This window comes from Xyrauchen texanus, chromosome 41 (genome assembly GCF_025860055.1).
Source record: "Xyrauchen texanus isolate HMW12.3.18 chromosome 41, RBS_HiC_50CHRs, whole genome shotgun sequence".
NCBI lineage: Eukaryota > Metazoa > Chordata > Actinopteri > Cypriniformes > Catostomidae > Xyrauchen > Xyrauchen texanus.
In genome coordinates this window covers 10,317,328-10,341,626 of record NC_068316.1, presented here as the reverse complement: position 1 = coordinate 10,341,626, position 24,299 = coordinate 10,317,328, and the positions used below count along the sequence as shown (strand labels likewise).

Sequence of the window (24,299 nt, the reverse complement as noted above, 5' to 3'; positions counted from 1 at the left end):
GTATTTTTGACATTTCCAGAGCTCTGCGGTTTATATTTTATTAAAAAAAATGCTGCAGCCTTGAATTAATTATGCTTTACATGACATCATGCTGTGTAAATACCTCATTGTTGTTTGTGAAATATCTGAGCAAAAGAAAATCTTGTTCTGATGTTCTGCGTAAAAGGGATAGTTTACCCAAAAATGAATCTTCATTTACTCACTCTCATGGTGTTGAAACCTGTTTAACATACTTCTTTTGTGGAACACCTAAGGAGATGTTAGGCAGAATGACATACTTGGTCACTATTCACAATGAAAGTGAATGGAGACTGAGACTAACCATCTGCCTAGCATTCCCTTTGGTGTTCCACAGAAGAAAGAAATTCATATGGGTTTGGAACAAAATGATGACAGAATTTCCACTTGTGAGTTGACTATCTCGTTAAGTGTAAGTGTGGTTTTTTAATAATTCTATCTATCTCTTTCCTTTTCCTTTTTTTTTTTAAATTATTATTTTTTTTTACAGTTACTCTGCTTGACTCCATGTCTGCCCCAGGTGATCTGGGTTGGGAAGCGTATCCACCAGAGGGGGTGAGTACCTGTGATATTTTAATCTTTACTCTGCAAAGACACAAATTGATCAATAATTTTAAAAAAAACATTAACAACAAAGATCTCCCTTCTTGTGCCAGTCGCCCTGGGCATTTTCTCTCTTTGCCAAGATAAGGAATCAATTAAATATGGAGGCCACTGTCCCAGGATTTCAGAATAGGGTCTATAGGATATTCAAACCATGAATGTTCAATGTTCATTGGGGAGCTCTCACGAAACCTGTCAAGCAAATTTCCCTTGGAAAAAAACCCCCCAAAAAACACACACACACACTATATTTGTGTGTGTACATGCAGTGTGACATTATTTTCAGAACACTTAAAAACATTTTACCCCCTAATTCATGTTACTGTCATGAAAATAGTGTAAAAGTGGCCCTAAAAAAGGCTTCATTTTCTATATACTAAATTAAAGGCCTTATTTGTTTCTTTTGATTTTGGAGTACAATAGGAACAGGACATTTTTTTGTGAGAACCAATCTTCTAAATATAAAGTACCTCAACAACTGTCTCTTGCTGAACTCTTTAGATAGAACTAGTAGAAGTAGCCATTTAGCAAGTGCTGTTTTCCATTGCAACGTGCATTATAGTACTTATTAAAGGTACAGTCTCCCCTGCCCAGTTGCTAGTCACCAGTATGTTTTGAATGCTGGCCTTTGAATACTTAACTAGCTTTACCTGCATGACTTCCATGATCAACCAGCATTATTTTGCTAGAAAGCAGCATGACTAATCTGGTCCACCTGCTAAACCAGCACCAAACCAGCATAAACCAGTGTGAAACAGCAAGCAAATTCAAACTGATCTGAGCTGGGAGTTTTTTCAGCAGGATGGAGTGACCTAGGTCTTGCTCACAGGCACATGACAGCTCATGGATCTCTTCTTGTTGTATTCGAACCTGCAACCTCTCACAGTTACCAGCTCAGAGATTTAGCCACTCCTTTGTGATAAAGACTTTGTGATAGTGTTGTCACACTACTGACTTTTAGCGAGTTCAGTGTCTGATCTTCTCCCAACTCACCCATTTTTGACCCTTAATGGCTTACAGCTCCGGTGACTCCTCACAGGTTCCCGCAGGGGGCCGCAGGAGTGTGGCTTGTTTCGAACAGTCTCTCTAACCCGCTGGGTAGCGATCTCCTGTCTTCTCTGTGGGAGTTAGTCCATCAGGCCACACTTTCATTTCACTCATTCAAATCCTAAGTAAAATGAAACTGGATTGTAATAGTGGCATTGGCACAAGTAGTCACTCTCAGATTTATTGTGCTTGTAAAGAGAAATATCTGGAACGCTCTTGTTTTTATGTGGTGCTACTAAATCAGGGGGAATATTCAAGTTTGGCATGTCCAGCAATATATATAAACTGCTATTCTAAAATGAAAAGAGAGATTTGTGTGCCGTGAAAAATATTAAGATTAAAAATATTAAGTTTAAACATTCCTGCTTATTCTGTCAATATGTTCAAACCTTTACTAACTCCCATGCCAAACCAACAAAACTGTGAACCAATAACTGTGTTATATTTTGTGGTTAAGATATTTTCTTTAGCCTTTGTTGGTTTTAAAGCATTTACCTTATAACAGCTGAAGTTTCCAAGCAAAATGATATGTTTTTCTCTTCAGCAGCAATGCAGGGTTGATTTATCCAAGAACAAAACAGCCGAGACTTTTACATTTGTAACTTTGAGATGATTACCCGTCAGATGCATTTTAATCATGATGACTTTTAAATGAAGCATTTACTCATAATGTGCTCATCATTCATCTGTCAAAGTCTTTCAAAACCTTATCTATTGTAAATGCCTTGAGATTTAAGATTCAAAATACTCAGAGGAGTATTTTTTCAGAGATGTCTTCCTCTTTGAATTTACTGACTTTTTGTCTGTTTGTCAGTGGGAGGAGATCAGTGTGATGGACGAAAGGAACATACCTATGAGAACCTACCAGGTGTGCAATGTAATGGAGGCCAATCAGAACAACTGGTTGCGCACTGGACTGATCCAGAGAGAGGGCGCCCAACGCATCTACGTGGAGATCAAATTCACTCTACGTGACTGCAACAGCCTGCCTGGAGTTCCTGGAACCTGTAAGGAGACGTTCAACGTATACTATCACGAATCCAACAATGCCATTGCTGCCCCTTTACGTCACATACGCGAGAGCCAGTATGTCAAGATCGACACCATAGCGGCCGATGAGAGCTTTACGCAGACAGACGTCGGAGATCGTGTCATGAAGCTAAACACGGAAGTTCGAGACATTAGTGGTCTCAGTAAGAGGGGCTTGTATTTAGCGTTTCAGGACCTGGGTGCTTGCATTGCTTTGGTGTCAGTTAGAGTCTTTTATAAACGTTGTCCTCTGGCAGTGCTCAATCTGGCCCGCTTCCCGGACACAGTGACTGGCGGTGATTCAGCACTGGTGGAAGTGCGTGGCACTTGTGTGGAGGATGCGGAAGAGCTGGAGGGACCTCGGATGTTCTGCAGTGCTGATGGAGGTTGGCTGGTTCCCATCGGCCGCTGCGTGTGCCGTCCAGGCTTCGAGGAGGTGGATGGACACTGCCAACGTAAGCATTATTGCTTTTCCTTTCTCAAATGGTTTCTTTTGAAAATAGGAATTTTTTTCTGGTTAGCTGGGCATGCTTACTCTTGATCTTAAACAATTTCTTTTGAAATAAATATTGAGACCACAGTGTGTCCTGCCCAATAGTGGTCTTTAAATAAGAAAACACTTCCAATTCTGAGGTTCTTCATATTTGCTCATGTGCTCTTCTTTTGTTTGTTACCATTACACAATTGGTTGTGTAACAGAAACTTGAGGTTTTTCTTTTAGACACTGTAGGAGATGTGGTTTAAGGTTTTGGATTGATTTAGTTACCCCCACAGAAATCTGATGACTGGCAGAAGGAGATTAAAGGTGGATTCTTGTTAGATTATTATTGAGATGTGACAGCCTGACACTGATCATATACTTTACTGAGCTAGATGAGATTTAAATGTGTGTATGTCTGTGTAAAGGAGTGTGAGTGTGTTTTATGAACTGAAGTGCATTGTTTCCTGAATACTGTTTTATTCTGTATATAACTTTGCTACCAAGTGCAGATTTCTTTTTTTATTGTGTCTAGATGGTAAACCTCATTCTGTGGATTGTGTGACAGTCAAATCTGCTGCTACAATGTTGGGATTAGGGATAAGGGTAGGGTTAGGTTTAAGCGAGTGGCACACCAGATGCACATGTATTGCAAACAGAATGCATTGGTGTAGTGAATAGAGGTGACAGCCCAAAACAGAGAATCCCATTGACTCTTCGTTAAGCCCCGCCTTAAACACATTACTTACAATTAGATTTTAGCAACTGTTGCGTCCAACATTTCTCTGACAAGTTCTTGCTTTTTTCCAAAGAGACTACAGGAGTAATGTGAGTAGTTTTAAGCTGAATTTCATAGAAATTATACAAAATTGTAAAAAACTTTGTTGCTAGGTCACTTGTAATAATGATCTGAGGTTCCTAGAGAAAAAACAAACAGTGTTATTTTCCCCTCCTTTTTCAAATCTTTAAATAAATCTTGAGAAGAGCATGCTATGGATTAAGGCCCAGATATACTTCATAAGAAATCGAAAAAAGAACTGGTTTGACGTAATTTAGAAAAAAACCTGGCCAAAAAGAAGGTGCTTTTGCATTCGTTTCGGTGGTTCGTAACAGCTTGTCTGGGCAAATGTATAGGAAAACATCTTATTGGTTGCTAAACACCTTCTTACTGCCATCGGTAGGTGTGACCTGAAGCTCCACCTACAACTATGTATAAATTGTTCAGTCTGTATTTAACTTGAGCACACTGGTGTGTAGAGTTATTAGCGAGCTGGTGCACATTTACCTACATCAGTACAATAGTTCACATATTTTCCAAGAACATGTCATGTGAAGGAGGAAGCAGGGACCAACTGAACAGTCCACATAATTCTTTATTTTGCACACTTTTCAGTTTATGGTCTGTCACCATATCTTTTTTCTGTATTATGAAGATTAACACTACTATACGCCAATTGTTGCAATAGAATCAGTCATCATAAATTATAATAACAGAGTTTAATCGGCCTATATTATGGCCATATATATCGTGGTAATGCATAAGTGTCATTAATTTGCAATGTAAACAAGACAAATTAAACATTATCTACTGCATGTACTGTGTATTACTTTAAATCATAATCGAGTGGTTAAAACAGCCTCTTTTACTGACCGTGACTTCTACTGAAAGAATGAGGCAATTAGTAATTGATAACATTTTAAAGGTTTTACATGTAGCATCCTAATATTTAAATACTTCTCTAATCACCTCCTACAGCAGTGTGGTGGGTGTCTGAATGTTCGCAAACAGTATAATTTACATTTATACATTTGGCAGACGCTTTTATCCAAAGCAACTTACAGAGCCCTTATTACAGGGACAATCCCCCCAGAGCAACCTGGAGATAAGTGCCTTGCTCAAGGACACAATGGTGGTGGCGGGGATCGAACCAGTGACCTTCTGATTAACAGTGCTTTAGACCACTACACCACCACCATTGCTCAGCTGTTTAGAACTTATTTTTAGAATTAAACACTTGTCCATGTGTTAGCCCTCATTCCCAAATGAACATGTATAAAATCGTCTTGGGTTACATGTGTAACCCTTGTTCCCTGAAAAAGGCGGAACGAGATGTTGCGCTGCTAAGCGCTATGGGGGAACAGCTTTCGCTGTGAGCCGAGCTGAATAATGTGTGGAACACGTCAATGGACATTGACCGGAATTTATAGCCTCGGCTGATGTAATCATTAGATGCACCTGAGGCCAGGCTATAAATGGATACGTCACCAGGTGTCATCAGATACTTCTTTTTGAAGAGCAGTCCTGGGACGTCCCAGTGCGGCAAAGCAGCACAACATCTCGTTCCGCCTTTTTCAGGGAACAAGGGTTACACATGTAACCCGAGACGGTCCCTTTACAAAAGGCTTCACTACGATGTTGCGCTGCTAAGCGCTACGGGGAACGCAATACCCACGCCGCCGCACTTGGGGCTGTCCGGACCCCTACGGTTGTGCAGTGTACTCACAAAAACGCGAGAGGTCTCAGACATGAGCTTGAGATGTCGACTCAAGGGCATAAGAGCCCGGAGTAGCATAAATATCTAAACCATTAATTTTTTGATGAATGTGTGCGGAGAAGACAGTCTGCCGCATCACAAACTTGTTCAGGCATGGGCTGAGATGTCGACTCAAGGGCATAAGAGCCCGGAGTAGCAAAGCATCTAACCCACAAAGTTCGATGAATGTGTGCGAAGAGAACCCTATCGCAGCACAAACATGTCATAAAAACTGATGAATGTGAGCGGAGAGGACCAGCCTGCCGCATCACAAACTTGTTCAGGCATGAGTTGAGATGTCGACTCAAGGGCATAAGAGCCCGGAGTAGCATAAACATCTAAACCATCTAAACCATTAATTTTTTGATGAATGTGTGCGGAGGGGACAACCTGCCGCATCACAAACTTGTTCAGGCATGAGTTGAGATGTCGACTCAAGGGCATAAGAGCCCAGAGTAGCAAAGCATCTAACCCATAAAGTTCGATGAATGTGTGCGAAGAGAACCCTATCGCAACACAAACTTGTCATAAAAACTGATGAATGTGAGCGGAGAGGACCAGCCTGCCGCATCACAAACTTGTTCAGGCATGAGCTGAGATGTCGACTCAAGGGCATAAGAGCCCAGAGTAGCAAAGCATCTAACCCACAAAGTTCGATGAATGTGTGCGAAGAGAACCCTATCACAACACAAACTTGTCATAAAAACTGATGAATGTGAGCGGAGAGGACCAGCCTGCCGCATCACAAACTTGTTCAGGCATGAGCTGAGATGTCGACTCAAGGGCATAAGAGCCCAGAGTAGCAAAGCATCTAACCCATAAAGTTCGATGAATGTGTGCGAAGAGAACCCTATCGCAACACAAACTTGTCATAAAAACTGATGAATGTGAGCGGAGAGGACCAGCCTGCCGCATCACAAACTTGTTTAGGCATGGGCTGAGATGTCGACTCAAGGACATAAGAGTCCAGAGTAGCAAAGCATCTAAACCATAAAATGTGATAAGTGTGTGCGGAGAGTGCCAACCTGCCGCACCACAAACTTGTTCGGTGTCAACTCAAGGGCGTAAGAGCCAAGAGTGGCAAGAACATCCAAACTATAAAAGTTTAATGAATGTGCGCAGAGAGGACCAACCTGCCGCACCACAAACTTGCTGCAGAGGGAGACCTCTAGCCAAGGCTTTAGAGGAGGAGAGCCCTCTGGAAGAGTGCGCCCTAAAACCTACTGGCTGAAGCTTGAACGCTGCCTCGTGAGGCCCGGGCAGTAAGGTCCCTCACCCAAAGTGACAACCCGGTCACGGCTTCAAAGTGAAGAACTGCTGCCCTGACTTTACGCCACTAGAAAATGCGGTGGACATAATTCTGAAGGGCACAGACTGGACAAAGTCTGAGTAGTCTTTAGCTGCTCCGGCATTACAAACGGCAGGGAGCAGAAGGCTTAAAGAATGACTGGCCAAGGGTCGAGAAAGGCACCTTGGGCAGGTAGTCAGGGTGAGGGTGCAAAGAATGCTCTTGGTCCTACCTGGGGCAACTCAAAACAGGTCGGCAAAAGAGACAGAGCCTGTAGGTACCCAAGTCTCCTTAGAGACGTAATTGCCATATGAAAAACCATCTTGAGAGTCAGAAGTCTACCAAACGCTGACTCTAGAGGTTTTAAAAAGGGGGGGTCTTACCCTATGAAGAGGTCCTAGCAAGGATGCCTCTTAGAGGGCACCCCGCCCACCAAGGCGTGGCAAACCGAAGTGGAAGCCACATAGAACCTGGCAGTGGCGAGGCAAGTGCCCGCCGTCGAGATCATGTGAAGAAACAGCTGGGTTTGGGGAGAGAGTGAGAGAAAGGGATCAACCCGTCTCTTGCTCCTCAGCCAAAACCATGCAAGAGCCCCACGAACGATCTTCTTTTCGAGAGTGCTGACTCCCGGAAGCAAGTGAGGCGAGCACGACGCACTCTGCCTGTTAAAGCAAATCGCAGTGCTCGCACCCACCCTGCTGCAACGCGAGAGCAGCGTGCTCCCAAACAAACAGCAAAAACTGATGTGTGTCGTCTTCAGCTATAGAGCGAGAAGAGGGGAACACGCACCGCTTGCGGCTTTCAGTCATTCTCTCTTTTTAGAAATATATATATATATATATATATATATATATATATATATATATATATATATATATATTATATTTTCTAAACAGAAGAGAAAAGAGAACAAAGAACAAAGTTCACTGCACACTGTCTAACTGATTCTAACTCCTAACAGAGGAAAGAAAGTTTTGACAGGGTGTGTGAAACACACAGAAACAGAATCGCTCTGAAAAAAGAGTTTCTGACGACACCTGGTGACGTATCCATTTATAGCCTGGCCTCAGGTGCATCTAATGATTACATCAGCTGAGGCTATAAATTCCGGTCAATGTCCATTGACGTGTTCCACACATTATTCAGCTCGGCTCACAGCGAAAGCTGTTCCCCATAGCGCTTAGCAGCGCAAAATCTTAGTGAAGCCTTTTGTAAAGGGAACAGCAAGAACACCTACATTTGCTCCAAATGTTAATAACTTAACATTAATTAATGTATTGATTCAGGTATTTGTAAAGGCGATCGTAAATAGAGTTCACAGCATCATAGTGAGTGTGTTATGAGACGTTATGAGCAGATCTGTTCACTAACACTAATGTTACTAGGTGTATAATCACCATCAAATTATGCTTATCTCTTTTCAAGTGACTGATAATCAGTTGCCTTGATTCAGTGTCACAGTCTCCACAATTTTCAATCAAATTACTTTCACAGTCTCCACAATTTTCAATCAAATTACTATGTAATTGAACAATTTATTTTTCAGAAAAATGTCAGATAAATATGCTTTAAAATGTCACTGTTCATTCCAGCCCACTTAAGAATATTATCAGTTCCAGTTATGAGAATGTTTAGCCAAAAAGTGTGCCGTTCACGGCAATCTCCCATTCATTCCCATGGGGAGTTCTGTAGAGCTTGTCAGACTAAGCAACGGTAACCGAGGGGGTGGAGCTTAGCGAAAGGTTAAATTACTGCACAGATAAAAATACGAAGGATTTATACTCATTGAAGAAAGTGAAATTGGTAATTTTTCAGGTTGATGTATGAAAAAAAAAAAACAGTGAGCTGTGCAAATTTAAAGATTAGAAAGGGCCTTGGATATGCTTCATTCAAACTGTCAAACCACAAAAAGACATACTTGTTACTGAAAATACCTTGTGTAGGCTATTTGAAGGATACATATACATATTGTATATTCTAACTAAAGTAAAAATGGCTCAAGTAAAAAATATATGTCCCTAGAAATATACTTTGGCTCAGTGATGTGGCAGCATCCAAAGTCGTAGTTGGGTGTTGCAAATGGACAACGAGCTGCGGCTTTGTAGTGCATACATTCATAACTTTCTTATGATTTACCTACCATTAGGCCATTTAAAACTCATATGACTTTCCTCTTTGGAACATTAACAAAGATATTTTGATGTTTTTGTCTATATATTGCAAGTCATTGGGGACCAACACTTTCAAGCACAAAAAATACATTAAGGCAACATAAAGGTAATCCAAACAGATCAGTTGGTTTAATCCATGTCTTCTGAAGCAATGAAAAACTATTTGCAGTATGAGGGTTACCGTCTATACAGTACATAATAACGGCATGTCGAATTTCCACAACTCAGCCATGTGTGTATAATTGGTTAAAACTCATCATTTTTCTTGCTGTCTTTTCATCTCGGAAGGTGCTAATGGCTTCACTAATGTACCCTGCTTTCTAGCCAATATGATGCTCCTCTGTAATTAATTTTCTTTTGCATTTGTATCTGTCTTCTCTGTGTTTTTTTTTTTTTTCAAGCCGTGTCATTCCTTGTCCCTGTTTGTCTGACTTACGCCAACTTTGGGCTGAGAAGGCTGCCTGTTTTAAATATTCATACAGCCATTCTGGACTGTTTTCTTGTGGGTGGAAGTGATTGTGAAGGAGGGGGTTTGGGGAGCATTACAAGGCATATTTAAGTGGCAGGGAAGTAGGCGAGAGAGAGAGAGAGAGAGAGAGAGAGAGAGAGAGAGAGAGAGAGAGAGAGAGAGAGAGAGAGATTGATTGGAGAGGTGGGGGTGGGATAGCCATCACAACCTAACTCAATGCTCTTTGGTCTGGACCACAGCTGATAGACATCTACAGCTCATGTCAGTGATTGTACAGTATCTGTTAATTGGGCTGTTAGCGATAGGCGCATGTCATGTTTGAAAACCCTCCTTAACTGCTGTGTGTGGTTGTAATTGCATGTGTGCCATAGTGACGGGAAAGAAAAAAAGACAGCTCTTCTTAGTGTCTACATTTACATGCACCCTTATAAGTAATGCCTTTAAATTGAAGCTCATATAATCAAAATACTGTGATGTTAATGTGATCATGCTCGTAATTTGAGTAACCAGAATCGCTGTGAAGTTTGTTGAGTACTGCAGTTTTAATTGCACTACAGGCATGTATACACTTTAATCGGTTGGGAATAATCAGACTATTGGTGTACATATAAACAATATTTAGCCTGACTATGGCCGCATTCACACTAATTCGTTTTCAGTTAAAAACCTATTCTTTTTTCTAGGTTTTGGCCTTCCGTCCATACTGAGACAGCATTTTTGACAGCGAAAAAGGAGCTTTTTAAAACACTCTCAAGTGGATACATTTGAAAACGCCGTCTTTGTGTGGGAGTGTGGACAGGGGAAACTGAGATATCTGAAAACGATGACATGTTTGTTGTCATGTGATCAATTTAATCCAAAACAATCAAGATGGCGTTCCATGTTGTAGCAGCATTGTTGTGTCTGATGTTCACTTTAATAGCATTGTTAAAGATGTAAGATGTTCTTTTTACAAACTTGACATTCCATTCCTTCAAATGTGATGGGAAGTTTACTCGGAATTGCTGTCCAGCGACAGAACATGAGGACAGTTTTGTTTCAGACTGTACATGAAACTGCAATTTTTTGCATGCGCAGGAAGGTGATTTAACAGTTTTTATTAAATCTGTCAGAATGAACGCACTAACACATACGATTAATTAAAAAAGTTTAGAGATTTAATTTTTCTTAAATCACAATTAATGCATTTACCGTTAATACAGCATAAACCAGAATAAACACTGGTTGGAAGGGTGAAACATTTGCAATGTGTCCTCCCGAGTCATTACACTGACACACACTTCACAACACACTCAAACACAACAGTACGTAAGTGTCTTTGATAAAATTATGGAGAATACCATTTAATGCTATTTGAGCCCAGATGAGACATGTTATAGAAATTTTCAGCCTATGTAAGGCGCATTTTAATAAACACAGAACCACCAAACTAGATTTCGCAGCCTTAAAGCCCAGGGCCCCCTGGTAGTCAAAGGACCCTGGGCACTGACCCCATTGGCCCGGTCGGTAATCCATCCCTGCCCTCAACATCCAATCAAACAGGTCCCAGACGTGCTCAATGGGATTGAGATCCGGGCCCTTCGCTGGCCATGGCACTGAGAAAACTGATATTCATGTCTGGCAGGAAATCACACACAGAAAGAGCAGTATGGCTGGTGGCAGGAGGGTCATTTCAGGATGAGCCTGCATGAAGGGTACCACATAAGGGAGGAGGATGTCAACCCTGTAAAATAGAGCATTGAGATTGTCTGCAATGACAACAAGCTCAGTTCGATGATGCTGTGACACACCGTCCCAGACCATGACGGACACTCCACCTCCAAATCGATCTCACTCCAGTGTACAGGCCTCGGTGTAACGCTCATTCCTTCGACAATAAACGTGAGTCTGACTATCACTCCTGGTGAGACAAAACCGCGACTCATCAGTGAAGAGCACTTTTAGCCAGTCCTGTCTAGTCCAGTGAAGGTGGGTTTGTGCCCTTAGGTGACGTTGTTGCCGGTGATGTCTGGTAAGGACCTGTCTTACAACATGCCTACAAACCCTCAGTCCAGCCTCTCTCAGCTTATTGCGGACAGTCTGAACATTGATGGAGGGATTGTGCAGTCCTGGTGTAACTCAGGCAGTTGTTGTCTCCATCCTGTACCTGTCCCGCAGGTGTGATATTCGGATGTACTGATACAGTGCAGGAGTTATTACACATGGTCTGCCAGTGCGAGGATGAACAGCTGTCCTTCCTGTCTCCCTGTAGCTCTGTCTTAGGCGTCTCACAGTACAGATATTGAAATGTTTTGCCCTGGCCACATCTGCAGTCCTCATGCCTCCATGCAGCATGCCTAAGGCACGTTCACACAGATGAACAGGGACTTTCTTTCTTTTGGTGTCAGTAGAAATGTCTCTTTAGTGTCCTAAGTTTTTTTTAACTGTGACCTTAATTGCCTACTGTCTGTAAGCTGTTAGTGTCTTAATGACCGTTCCACAGATGCATGTTCATTAATTGTTTTTGGTTCATTGAACAAGCATGGAAAACAATGTTCAAACCCTTTTCAATAAAGATCTGTAAAGTTATTTGGATTTTTACAAAATTAAAACAGTTATTATTATAATAGCCTTTCTTATCTCATCACATTCGAGTCAGACTGCAAACTTACAATATAATTTCTTTAGCCATTGCACCACGGCTGAATAGCAGTGTAGGAAAAACTGGTTGGGGCTACATTCAGCACTAATGTAAGAAGGTTAACATTTTAACAGCCATTCATTACAGTGAATGATTGAGACTGGGCTGCAACACAAAAATAACCTCAAAGTAAAAGATTTACGTGGACCGAACTGAGAGATTGTTCAGTTCATGAGTGTGTTTGGCTCTGTCAGCTGACAGAAAATTCATGGCTCCAATTTTGTATCTCCATAAGAAACTGAACATTGGCAAGGGAAATGACTCGTGGTGTGTTTTCACCTTGCGGTCTCTATGTGGGCTCTGTAATTGCTTGCTGGTGCTGTTTGCCAGGGCTGAATAACGACTTAAAGAGGCCATATTATGCTGATTTACAGGTTTATCATTTTATTTTGGGGGTCTACTAGAATAGGTTTACATGCTTACATGTTCAAAAAACATATTTTTTTCTCATACTGTACATTGCTGCAGCACATCTTTTCACCCTCTGTTTGAAACACTCTGTTGTAGCTCCTGTCTCTTTAAAGTCCCCCTTTCCAAAAAGTCTGCTCAGATTGGTCTGATGGCCCCGTCTGTTGTGATTGGTCAACAACTTATAGCGTGTGTCAGAAATGTTATAACCGAGTTTCAGCTCCCGAGGCTTCCTGACCAGCACATTCCTGATGCAGGCATTATGCAAATGTGTTACATAGTGACGTAGCTATGTCATGGAAGAAATGGCTGGACTGCTAAGCAGGCTTTCAGGCAGTTCAGGAGCAGTGTTTTCTGTGGAAGAGAGTAAGTCCCATTGGCGTGGAATTTGTGCTTTGTAACTCTGCAGACCTTTTACATTCACAAACAGCTATATAACACGCTAAAGGAAAGGTAAAATCCCCAAAAACGTGATAGGGCCTCTTTCAATTTCAGTCTGTATATGCCTTCAGAAACATTTAATATGACGCACAAGTCATAATTTTATGACACTTTTCTGTGCTTTTGTACACTGCTTATTTCCATTGTCTTTTGTCTCACTCCATTCCTATTCAGTCTCTTGGATAATCTATACATCTCTCCGAACAGTGCCACAGTCTAGCCCACTTACCATTTACAGCCGCCACACAGGGCCTAAAATGATAGAGAAAGACTGAAACATAAAGAGAGACAGCTACTGTTTGGATTCATCTTCTCCCACATCCTCGGCTCAGTGACCTGCCTCTTACATTTATCTCTTCCATTTGTTTCTCTTTCATTTTTTCTTTGGTGCCTGCTCTTAAAGGCTCTTCAGAAACCTCATTCCTCTCTTGTTACCCTCAGTTTAATACTGCTTGTCCTGCCATTCATAAATTCATCCTTCTTTTCTGCTTTTTTCCATTTAATTCTCTACATCTGCACTTAACCTTTCATTCTCTGATTGTTTGCTTAAAAAACACGTTTCTGATATAAACCCTCTTGTAAGAAGTCCCCTCACAGGTGCGGTTCATTCTCACACATACATTACCCACACAGCTCTTTTGTTGGGTTTGAAAGGTTTTTGAGTGGTCTGGTGGAGCACAACATCCTTTGAGTTTGGGTCTGGCATGGGGTCTGACCCGATGGCCCCCCATCAGTGAGCATGCCATTTGGAGATGGGCATTCTTTCTCTCTCCTGGTGCGTATTTTTCGACAGCCCTAAGCTCACAGAGTTGTGGCTGAATGAAGTGCTTTTCATCGGGGCAGGAGCTGTAGAAATTAGCTCTTTGTGACAGTAATCTTACTGTGAGGAGCTCTAGAGTGTCTTCTTCCATAGGATTTGAGCTTGGAAACTGGGTCATGGGATTGTCAGCACCCCAAAGGAGATTCACAGCAGGGGCGGCTTTAAGCAATGATTATGTGTGTGCTCTTGTCCCTCTGGTTTTTAAAACCCAATTTCGGGAGTGTAGATTCGTGAGGTTAACGGAGTTAAGAGACATCAGCTTTGCACACACACACTGGTTCTATTCATCTTTATAGGAGGCTGTAGTAATCACATACTTAGACCTTTAGTTGGGTTTTCACATCTATAATCTTTGACACGTGATGCTTGCCTGCTGGGTGACAGAATGATGGTTGAATTGCAAGAGTTATATCTTCTGCCAGTGATTTGGTTAAATGTACCAGGGACCAGTTATCAGTACCAGTTCTTACCACCCCAATAAACCCTCTTGGCTTGGGAAATTTGAGTATTTTTCTTTTATTTATAGTAGGAATGGGAATGAGCCAGCTCAGAGTCATTCAGAATGGCACTACAGTGGTAGTGGTCATGTTTATTTATTTATTATTCATTTATTTGTCAGGGACCATGCACAAAAACATTAATCTCACAAGAGAAGATATGCTTTAATTTCCATCTGCAGTCCCTGGGCAGGTAAATAAAACAATATATACAAAAAACACGCAAATATATACACATAAATACACACATATACATTAACAATAAAATTCTAACATTGTACAAAATTAATGATGACAAGTTTGAAGTCCTAAATGCCCATTTTTAACATAGAACGTATACAAATCTAAACAAATTTTAAGATCATCAGGTAGTTTTTTCCATTCTTTATGAAAAGGCAGATTGTGCAAATGCTGAATTTCTTTTAGGAATTCTGCAATCTCTCCGTGCAGTAGATCTAGAAACCCTTGTCATCTGTTCTGAACAAAGATGTACAAATCGTTTAAAAGGGGGAGGAGCAATGTTATGAACTATTTTTAAAACAAACCTTACATTTGAATAAACAATACCATTTTCAAAGCTTAATAACCTGTATTTATTTAATATACTGCAATGGTGATACTGCAAATATCTCCTATCTGATACTTTTATGGCCTGTTTATAAAGTGATATAAAGGCTTTAAAGTTATCTTATTTGTTTGCGACCAACAAGAAAGGCAGTATTTATTATGAGAAAATATAATTGCATTCAAATAAGCCCATGATGCCTCATAATTAAGAGAGTTTCTCTTGTATTCTGAGTTCCCAAGCCTATTTTATGGGTTTTTTGACTATTATGGATAGAGCAGTTTAGAGTGACAGTGGAGGAAAGTGGAGGGAGGGACAGGGGAAGTGGGGTTGCATGACCTGCGCCAGATTTGGGATTTGCAAAGAGAATGATTATTTTCAAACAGATTTCCCGAACACCAGTTTTGCTGCCATTTGTCAGGTAGATAGTCCTGCCCCAAATTCACACCATTGGTTGAGCCAGTGTGATTATATAAGGCTGACCAGGATGCTCAAACAAACAGAGCAATGTTTTGATGCCACCACAGTGTTTAGGGTGTTCTGCATATTAATCTCCTGAGACCAGCGCGTGACTTCTGTGCATTTTCCATTACGTTGTTTTGTTTTTTTTTAAATATAACAAAATTTTGATTAAAATGAAGCAAAATGACCCAAATATTTTTTACTGTGAATAGTTATTTAAATTAACGAACATGTTTTATAACGTCTGTCAGAAAACAGCTCTATAGCACTCTTCCAAGTACTTCATGTTTATCAGCATGCTGATGTGTGAAAAATGAACAGATTTTTCAAAGCGGCATATCAAACTAAACTAGAGAATGCCTCTTCACAATCAAATAGCTTTCAATATAAAAACCTTAGAGATTTCTTATCAGTGGCTTTTTTGTTGGTGCTGCATCCTTAAGGAAATCGACAGCATGCTGTTGTGTCATGTGAATCGATGCGGCAGAACTTAACCCTTTAAATGGCAGTCTAAAGTCTTGTGAACAGTATTCAGTCTATTCAGGTTTTTATTCATTTCAATTATGCTTTGTGTATAGCGAATCCAAAATAGTGAGTGCTCACATGAGGTCATGGGTCGCATTAGGTTAAGATGGGATAGAAGAACGATTTCACACTTTATATTTAATATTTGGAGAAAGAAATGTACTTAGTCTGTACTAACAACAAAACCGGTCATTAAGCATTAGCATGCTGTTGCTGTGCCATCAACATAACCCACTTTACATACTGGGTCATTTAAGTGTCACTGTTACCTGCAGTTAGCATGTAAAGCTCAGAGAACCATGAAGCTGACTGTTCAACAATCAACCATATGTCAGTGGCTTGAGCTTTTTTCTTCAAGCCCTCCGTTCCTTATTGCTATCTATTGGCTAACGGCTTATTGCCAGTGTGTGAGGCTGCGTTTAGTGTAAGTTTTGCTTCCAAGATGTTAGTTTTATTGACCAATGCAGATATTTTGAAAGCATTAACAGATGCAAAAGCCATTTAATTTAAGATAGTAATATCTTTTCTGGAACAGAATTTCCAATGGCAAAAAATACTTGCTTATATGTACACTACCAGTCAAAAGTTGTGCACAGCTGACTAAATTTATGTTCCATGTGATTTTAAAAACCTTTCAATCTAAATCAAGGCTTATGCTTCAATCTTTTAATTTAGTTTAATAGACAAATTTGTGAAATAATCAGTCTATTGAAAAGATCTCTTCATATGTAGCCTACATAGGAATTTCTTCACAAAATTATAGGTTTGAAAAATGATTTTTTTAAAATAGTGATAGTGAAAGAAAAGCATCCAGTATAGAACTACCGGACAGAAGTTTGGATATACATGTTCAGTAAAACAGTAAAGATTGTATATTACACAGATGCCAATTATATTAGTAGTATATTGTTAATCAGTTGCTGACAGAAGTGTCTATCCATCTCTGCCCTCCATCATACTGTCTAGCCCATGTCATCTGCCCATTTCTGTACCTCCAGCTGCTGCTCAGATCAATAACACTTTAGTATCCCGATAGTAAACAACATGGAATAACCTGTCAGTGGATGGCAAAATGCCAATCTGCAATTTAAGCACATTGTACAACTATCACAACACAGAGGATTCATGATACTTGTTTTCCTCTGTGTCCAGTTGTCTTCCAGGAAATTGTAGAACATGTTACAGTTTCACATTGCCAGCGTACTAAAAACTGGGTAAAGCAAAATATAAATGACACCCAAATCAAACGCTGACAGAAAACTAGCAGTTGCGTCACTAATGACAATTACATGGAGCATAGCTGGTATTAAATTCAGGTCAGTTCCTTTGTGGGTGAAATATTTTCTTTGTAAGTTTAAAGGCTGGAAAGATTTAAGATTAGAATCACTTTGGGACATTCCTTCTCAGAAATCAGTGAAATGAAGACTGCTGTGAGCTCTGTTGGAGAACATCAGGATGTTATCAGATGTATCTGGTAAGATCTTTCTCTGGCTGTTCTTGGGTTCTTCTCCCCTATAGGAGAAACACAAGCAGTAATAGAGCGTTTCCATAGCCTATGCATTAAAGATGGAGAGCGCCATCAATTATTCAGAGACATTTACAGCTTATAGAACTCTAACATTTTCGTCCAGGACATTTAGCACATCATTAGCCCATTCGATTGTTCCTTTTCCTTGTCTTCAAGATAAACTTATTGATGTTTTTGCATGTATTTACTAGTAGTTATATTTCTCAGGCTATAAAACCGACAGTCTGGCTTAACATATTTTCTTTTCATCGAAGGTTCAGGAAACTAGACATTTCTAACCCCCTCCCCCACCCCATTCACCCTCCGTTTAAAAGTCACAAGAGGCCTCTTATTCCAGTAAACCTTGAGTAAATCAAACCTTGAATGGAAGGAATATTAACTGCAGGATTTGAAAAACAGTTTAACACATATTACAACACTAATTCTGGTGTGATTTCAGGAAGTTTGCTCAAAATAACTACTAAAATGACCATAAGGGGAAGTTAACATCTTAAAAGTAAAGTGTATAATTTTTGCACCAATAGAATAAACAGACCCCATCTGCCACTGATCGAAAAATCAGGAAGTCACATCCCAAATTAACCCCATTGGTTGAACGAATGTTGCTGTGTAAGGCTGGTTGGGATGCTCAAATAAATAGAGCTATGTTTTAATAACCACAGTGCTTACAGTGCTTGGTTTTTTATTATATGAAGCTGAGATAGAAGGTCATATTTTTACACACAGAAATCTTCAGCTTTAATTGTTTCATTTTCAGGATGAGCATTCTAACATGTAAAATACAGAGATGACACAACTCTTTACAGTGTTTACATGTGCTTATGCTGATGTTGCCTCGCAGTGACATTCTAAATAGGATTTGTTTCCGCATCCGTTCTGTCTTAATGGTACTCTGATGTATTTTTTTGAGTGTTTGTGTGTGTCTTGAAGAAAAAGGCGGCACGTGTAAGTGCCCCCACGTGCAGCATCCAACAGTCATCTTGCATTTATTTATTTTTTTAAAACCCTTCAATAATTTATTCGATGGGCTGCAGATGACAAGAGGGCCTTATGACCAGGAGAAACAATCCAATTACTATTTTTTAAAGGAATATAAAATAGGTTATATTGTGATTGTCATTTATACATTGAAGCTGAAGTGTAGATTTTTTTTTTATGATATTAAAATAATTTCTCCTATTTCCCAGATTAATATGCAGAGACAAATATAAGTATGCAATTTGTTCGTTGGTATCACAAAAAAATATGTAAACATGCTCTAAGGCACCATCAAAAAGATATCTGTTTGATTGAGCATCCTGACCAGCTTGACACAGCAACATTGGCTCAACCAATTGTCTGTTTGTTTGACCAATGGATGACAGGGGGAGCATTCATGAAACCAGTTTGAAAATGACCATTATCATTGCAATTCCATTTGGTGACTCTAATCGTGTAAAAGTGACACACTTTTTCCCTTATTAAAAAAAGGCAGAGCCACTGGACAAACCATATTTAAATGCTCAATAGCATTTGCACATGTGATGAAATGGAGCAACTATAAATAAAATGAGAGAGAGAGAGTCTTTTAAGAGGAGCCAGTTTCTGAATGCTGATTCTGAGTCTGGAACTTACTAGTTTAAAAGCCTGATCTACAGTTTGTGATTACAGACCAGCACAACCTTTGCAAATCTGGATTTCTGCAATTGACCTGTATGATGAGAAGGAACAGCAATATTCTGACAGTTTACAAGTGAGATTCCACAAGACTGCATTTGAGTACACTCTTGGGAGGCTTATCATATAGATCAATGTGAATAGATATTAAATTGTAATGAGTCATTTTTTTTCCATGTCGGTGTACGTTCAAAGCAAGCAGTGGTGAGAGTGAGACTTCAGCAGGTATTTTTAATGGCTGTTCTATGTTGAGAAATAATGCATTGCTTAAACACTGTTTGGTGTCTCTTCTTTAAATTCTTGTCATTTGTCATTAATATAGTGAGGCTATAGCTTTGCACGCTCACTCAGAAAGACAAAAAGGAACAAGTATGCAGAAAAGAATGTTTTTATTGTTACTTTTCTCACATGTATGGATAATCTCTTCTAAAGCTCTCCTACCAAGAACTGCGGTCATTTTTTATTATAACTGCTGAACAGTTTGTTATAAAATCATCAAATTGGTCTCATTAGATTCAGTGGGATGTATATAGCGAGTCCAACTATATGAAATTCCTATGTCGACCATTTTGGATGTCGGCCATTTTGAATTTAGACATAAAATGCTGTATTTTACAAACGATTTGGCCTATCATTACGGAACTCGGTATGTGTCTTTGGCACCATTCTCTGAAGGGACTCAAAAAGTTTTGGGACCTTGTGGTCAAAAATGATTATGCTATTTCTAAAAATGCTTTAAGCTATTGACTCATTTCGCCTACTGTCATGAGACTGGTCTTGACAGATTCCATGGTTCATGCCGAGTACGTCATGACTGCTATGTTGCTCGGAACTGCACACAAGAATTTCACCCACTGGTGCACTTGTGCATATGGTCGTGTGACAATAACGTGATTTGATTTGTACAATGATACTATTTATGTTATGATCAAGAAAATTTCCTGTCCTCCATTTTTAAATATTTTGAAAACCTACTTTTTCGAACTCCTAGACTGTTTGTCCGATTTGCACAGAAATTGGCCTGCATTATTTAGAGGCACTCATGACAAAAAGTTATTCACAGAATTTTGATAAACCATACTGTTTTCGAGTGGTGCTTCAACAAATTCGACAAAGAACATGCAAAATTGAACTTGAGGCTGTTTTGAGGGATTGGCATGAAACTTGGTATGTGCCATCACTATTAGGCCCTGCGGTTACATGCATAATTGTGGTGCACTGCCCCCTACTGGTCAGAAGATTTTGGCTTTTAACTCTTGAGCGTTTTCCAGCATGATAATCATCATGCCCAGATGTACCTCAGCAGTTTCAGAACAGTGCCACATACTGGACAAAAATGATAAAAACTAGCTATTTTATTTTTATTTTTTTTTATGATTGAAAGTTTACTTTTTCTAACTCCTCATACACTGTTCACTGGACTCTAACCAAAAACATGTCACAAAGCTTCTTTTGCTGCTCATGGTGCCCATAATTAGCTTGACCCCGGTATCACTGCTTGCAGCTATATTTACTATTATAATTAGTGCCTTTGCAAGCACCTCTATTACTTTTGTTCAGAATTAAGGTTCATTCCGTGTCAACTCAACTGGAGGTCCTTGGCTCAAAATTTTGTTTTTGAAATTTTCTTTTACTGATGAAAGATATATATAAATAATGATGAAAGCCAAAATATTTATACACTGTTTTTTTGTTTTTTAAGAAATAAACATTTTCATCTATGATTTTGGTGCAAATCTACACATAAAATAATATCCAAAGAAAGGAGAAAGCAGCATTATTTTATTGAAACACAGAGAAAGGGTTGACTACTAAAATCCAATTGACTTCAGGGCTGCTTGTTGTATTGTGCCAATGGTGTGAGTCCAAAAATGGGGAAACAACTTTTTTTGTGTGTTGCATTTCCAAAGTTCGAGTGCCTATAACTCCAGATGCATACATCCATCCATCCATCTTCAACCGCTTATCCGAAGTCGGGTCGCGGGGGCAGCTGCTCCAGCAGGGGGCCCCAAACTTCCCTATCCCGAGCCACATTAACCAGCTCTGACTGGGGGACCCCGAGGCGTTCACAGGCCAGTGTGGAGATGTAATCTCTCCACCTAGTCCTGGGTCTTCCCCGAGGCCTCCTCCCAGCTGGATGTGCCTGAAACACCTCCCAAGGGAGGTGGCCAGGGGGCATCCTTACCAGATGCCCAAACCACCTCAACTGGCTCCTTTCGACGCAAAGGAGCAGCGGCTTTACTCCGAGCACCCCACGGATGACTGAGCTCCTCACCCTATCTCTAAGGGAGAAGCCTGCCACCCTTCTGAGGAAGCCCATATCGGCCGCTTGTACTCGCGACCTAGTTCTTTCGGTCATGACCCAACCTTCATGACCATAGGTGAGGGTAGGAACAAAAATTGACCGGTAGATCGAGAGCTTTGCTTTCGGCTCAGCTCTCTTTTCGTGACAACAGTGCGATAGAGCGAGTGCAATACCACCCCCGCTGCCCCGATTCTCCGGCCAACCTCCCGCTCCATTGTCCCCTCACTCGTGAACAAGACCCCGAGGTACTTGAACTCCTTCACTTGGGGCAAAACCTCATTCCCTACCTGGAGTACACACTCCATCGGTTTCCTGCTGAGAACCATGGCCTCAGATTTAGAGGTGCTAATCCTCATCCCAGCTGCTTCACACGCGACTGCCAAGCGATCCAGTGAGAGCTGAAGGTCACGGACCGATAATGACATGAAGACAACATCATCTGCAAAAAGCAGCGATGAGATCCCCAGCCCACCGAACCGCACACCTTCCCCACCCTGACTACGCCTCGATATCCTGTCCATGAATATCACAAACAGGATTGGTGACAAAGCGCAGCCTTGGTGGAGACCAACCCCCACATGGAGTAAACTCGACTTCGTGCCGAGGACCCGGACACAGCTCTCGCTTTGGACGTACAGGGATTGGATCGCCCTAAGAAGGGATCCCCCCACCCCGTACTCCCGCAGCACTTCCCACAGTCTCTCCCGGGGGACCCGGTCATACACCTTCTCCAGATCCACAAAACACATGTAGACCGGATGGGCATACTCCCAGGCCCCCTCCAGGATCCTTGCGAGAGTAAAGATCTGGTCCGTCGTTCCACGGCCAGGACGAAAACCGCATTGATCCTCTTTAATCCGAGGTTCGACAATCGACTGAACCCTCCTCTCCAGCACCTTGGAGTAAACTTTACCAGGGAGGCTGAGAAGTGTGATACCCCTGTAGTTGGCACACACTCTCTGATCCCCCTTTTTGAAGAGGGGAACAACCACCCCGTTCTGCCACTCCTTAGGCACTGTCCCAGATTTCCACACAATGTTGAAGAGGCGTGTCATCCATGACACCCCCTCCACATCCAAAGCTTTCAGCATTTCTGGTCGGATCTCATCAATCCCTGGGGCTTTGCCACTGCGGAGTTGTTTGACTACCTCAGTGACCTCCCCCTGGGAAATAGAATCTGATCCCCCATCAGCCTCCGGCTCTGCCTCTACCATAGAGGGCGTGTTGGGATTTAGGAGTTCTTCAAAGTGTTCCTTCCACCGCCCAATAACCTCCTCGGTTGAGGTCAACAGCGTCCCATCTTTGCTGTATACAGCTTGGATGGTTCCCCGTTTCCCCCTCCTAAGGTGGCGGATGGTTTTCCAGAAGCACTTTGGTGCGGACTGAAAGTCCTTCTCCATGGCTTCTCTGAACTTTTCCCACACCCACTGCTTTGTCTCCCTCACGGCCGAGGCCGCAGCCCTTCGGGCCTGTCGGTACCTTGCAACTGCCTCCGGAGACCTCCGGGACAACAAATCCCGGAAGGCCTCTTTCTTCAGTCGGACGGCTTCCCTGACCACCAGTGTCCACCACGGTGTTCGAGGGTTACCACCCCTTGCGGCACCTAAAACCTTGGGGCCGCAGCTCTCCACCGCGGCTTTGGCAATGGAAGCTTTGAACATTGCCCACTCCGGTTCAATGTCCCCAACCTCCGCAGGGATGCCTGAAAAGCTCCGCCGAAGGTGTGAGTTGAAGATCTCGCAGACAGGGACCTCCTACAAACGTTCCCAGTTCACCCGCACTACTCGCTTGGGCTTCCCAGGTCTGTCCAAAGTCTTTCCCCACCCCCTGACCCAACTCACCACCAGATGGTGATCGGTTGACAGCTCTGCCCCTCTCTTCACCCGAGTGTCCAAAACATATGGCCTCAGATCCGACGACACGATTACAAAATCGATCATCGACCTTCGGCCTAGGGTGCTCTGGTACCACGTACACTTATGAGCATCCTTATGTTCGAACATAGTGTTTGTTATAGATAATCCATGACTAGCACAGAAGTCTAATAACAAACATCCACTTGAGTTCTGATCAGGGAGGCCGTTCCTCCCAATCACGCCTTTCCAGGTGTCCCTGTCATTTTCCACGTGTGCGGTGAAGTCACCCAGCATCACTATGGAGTCCCCTACTGGGGCCCTATTCAGGACTCCATTCAGGGTCTCCAAGAAGGCCGAATACTCTGAACTGCTGTTCGGTGCATATGCACAGACAACAGTCAGAGTTTCCCCCCCACAACCCGTAGGGGTAGGGAGGCGACCCTCTCGTCCACCGGGGTAAACTCCAACGTAGTGGCGCTCAGCCGGGACTCGTGAGTATCCCCACACCTGCCCGTCGCCTCACACCCTGGGAAACTCCAGAGAAGAATAGAGTCCATCCCCTATCCAGGAGTACGGATCCAGAGCCAAAACTGTGTGTCGATGTAAGCCCCACCAGATCCAACTGGTAACGCTCCACCTCCCTCACTAGTTCCGGCTCCTTCCCCCCCAGTGAGGTGACATTCCACGTCCCCAGAGCAAGCCTTTGCTGCCCGGGTCTGGTCCGTCGAGGCCCACGGCCTTCACTGCGCCCATATGGCAGCGCACCCAACTCCTGCGGTTTCTCCAATGGGTGGTGGGCCCAAGGGATGTAGAGGGGGGTTTCACGTCGCTTCTTCGGGCTGTGCCCGGCCGGGCTCCGTGACAAGCCCGGCCACCAGGCGCTCGCCGACGAGCCCTCCATCTGGGCCTGGCTGCAGAC

General features: G+C 42.0%; 1 protein-coding gene across 1 annotated transcript in view; it reads left to right on the top strand.

Moving 5' to 3' along the window:
- LOC127634113 (ephrin type-A receptor 3) overlaps positions 1-24,299 on the top strand; it is a 101,396-nt gene that overhangs the window by 15,013 nt on the left and 62,084 nt on the right. Inside the window, exons 2-3 of the mRNA XM_052113517.1 lie at positions 509-573; positions 2,483-3,152. Coding sequence (XP_051969477.1) covers positions 509-573; positions 2,483-3,152 — 735 coding nt within the window. The remainder of the gene's footprint in view (positions 1-508; positions 574-2,482; positions 3,153-24,299) is intronic.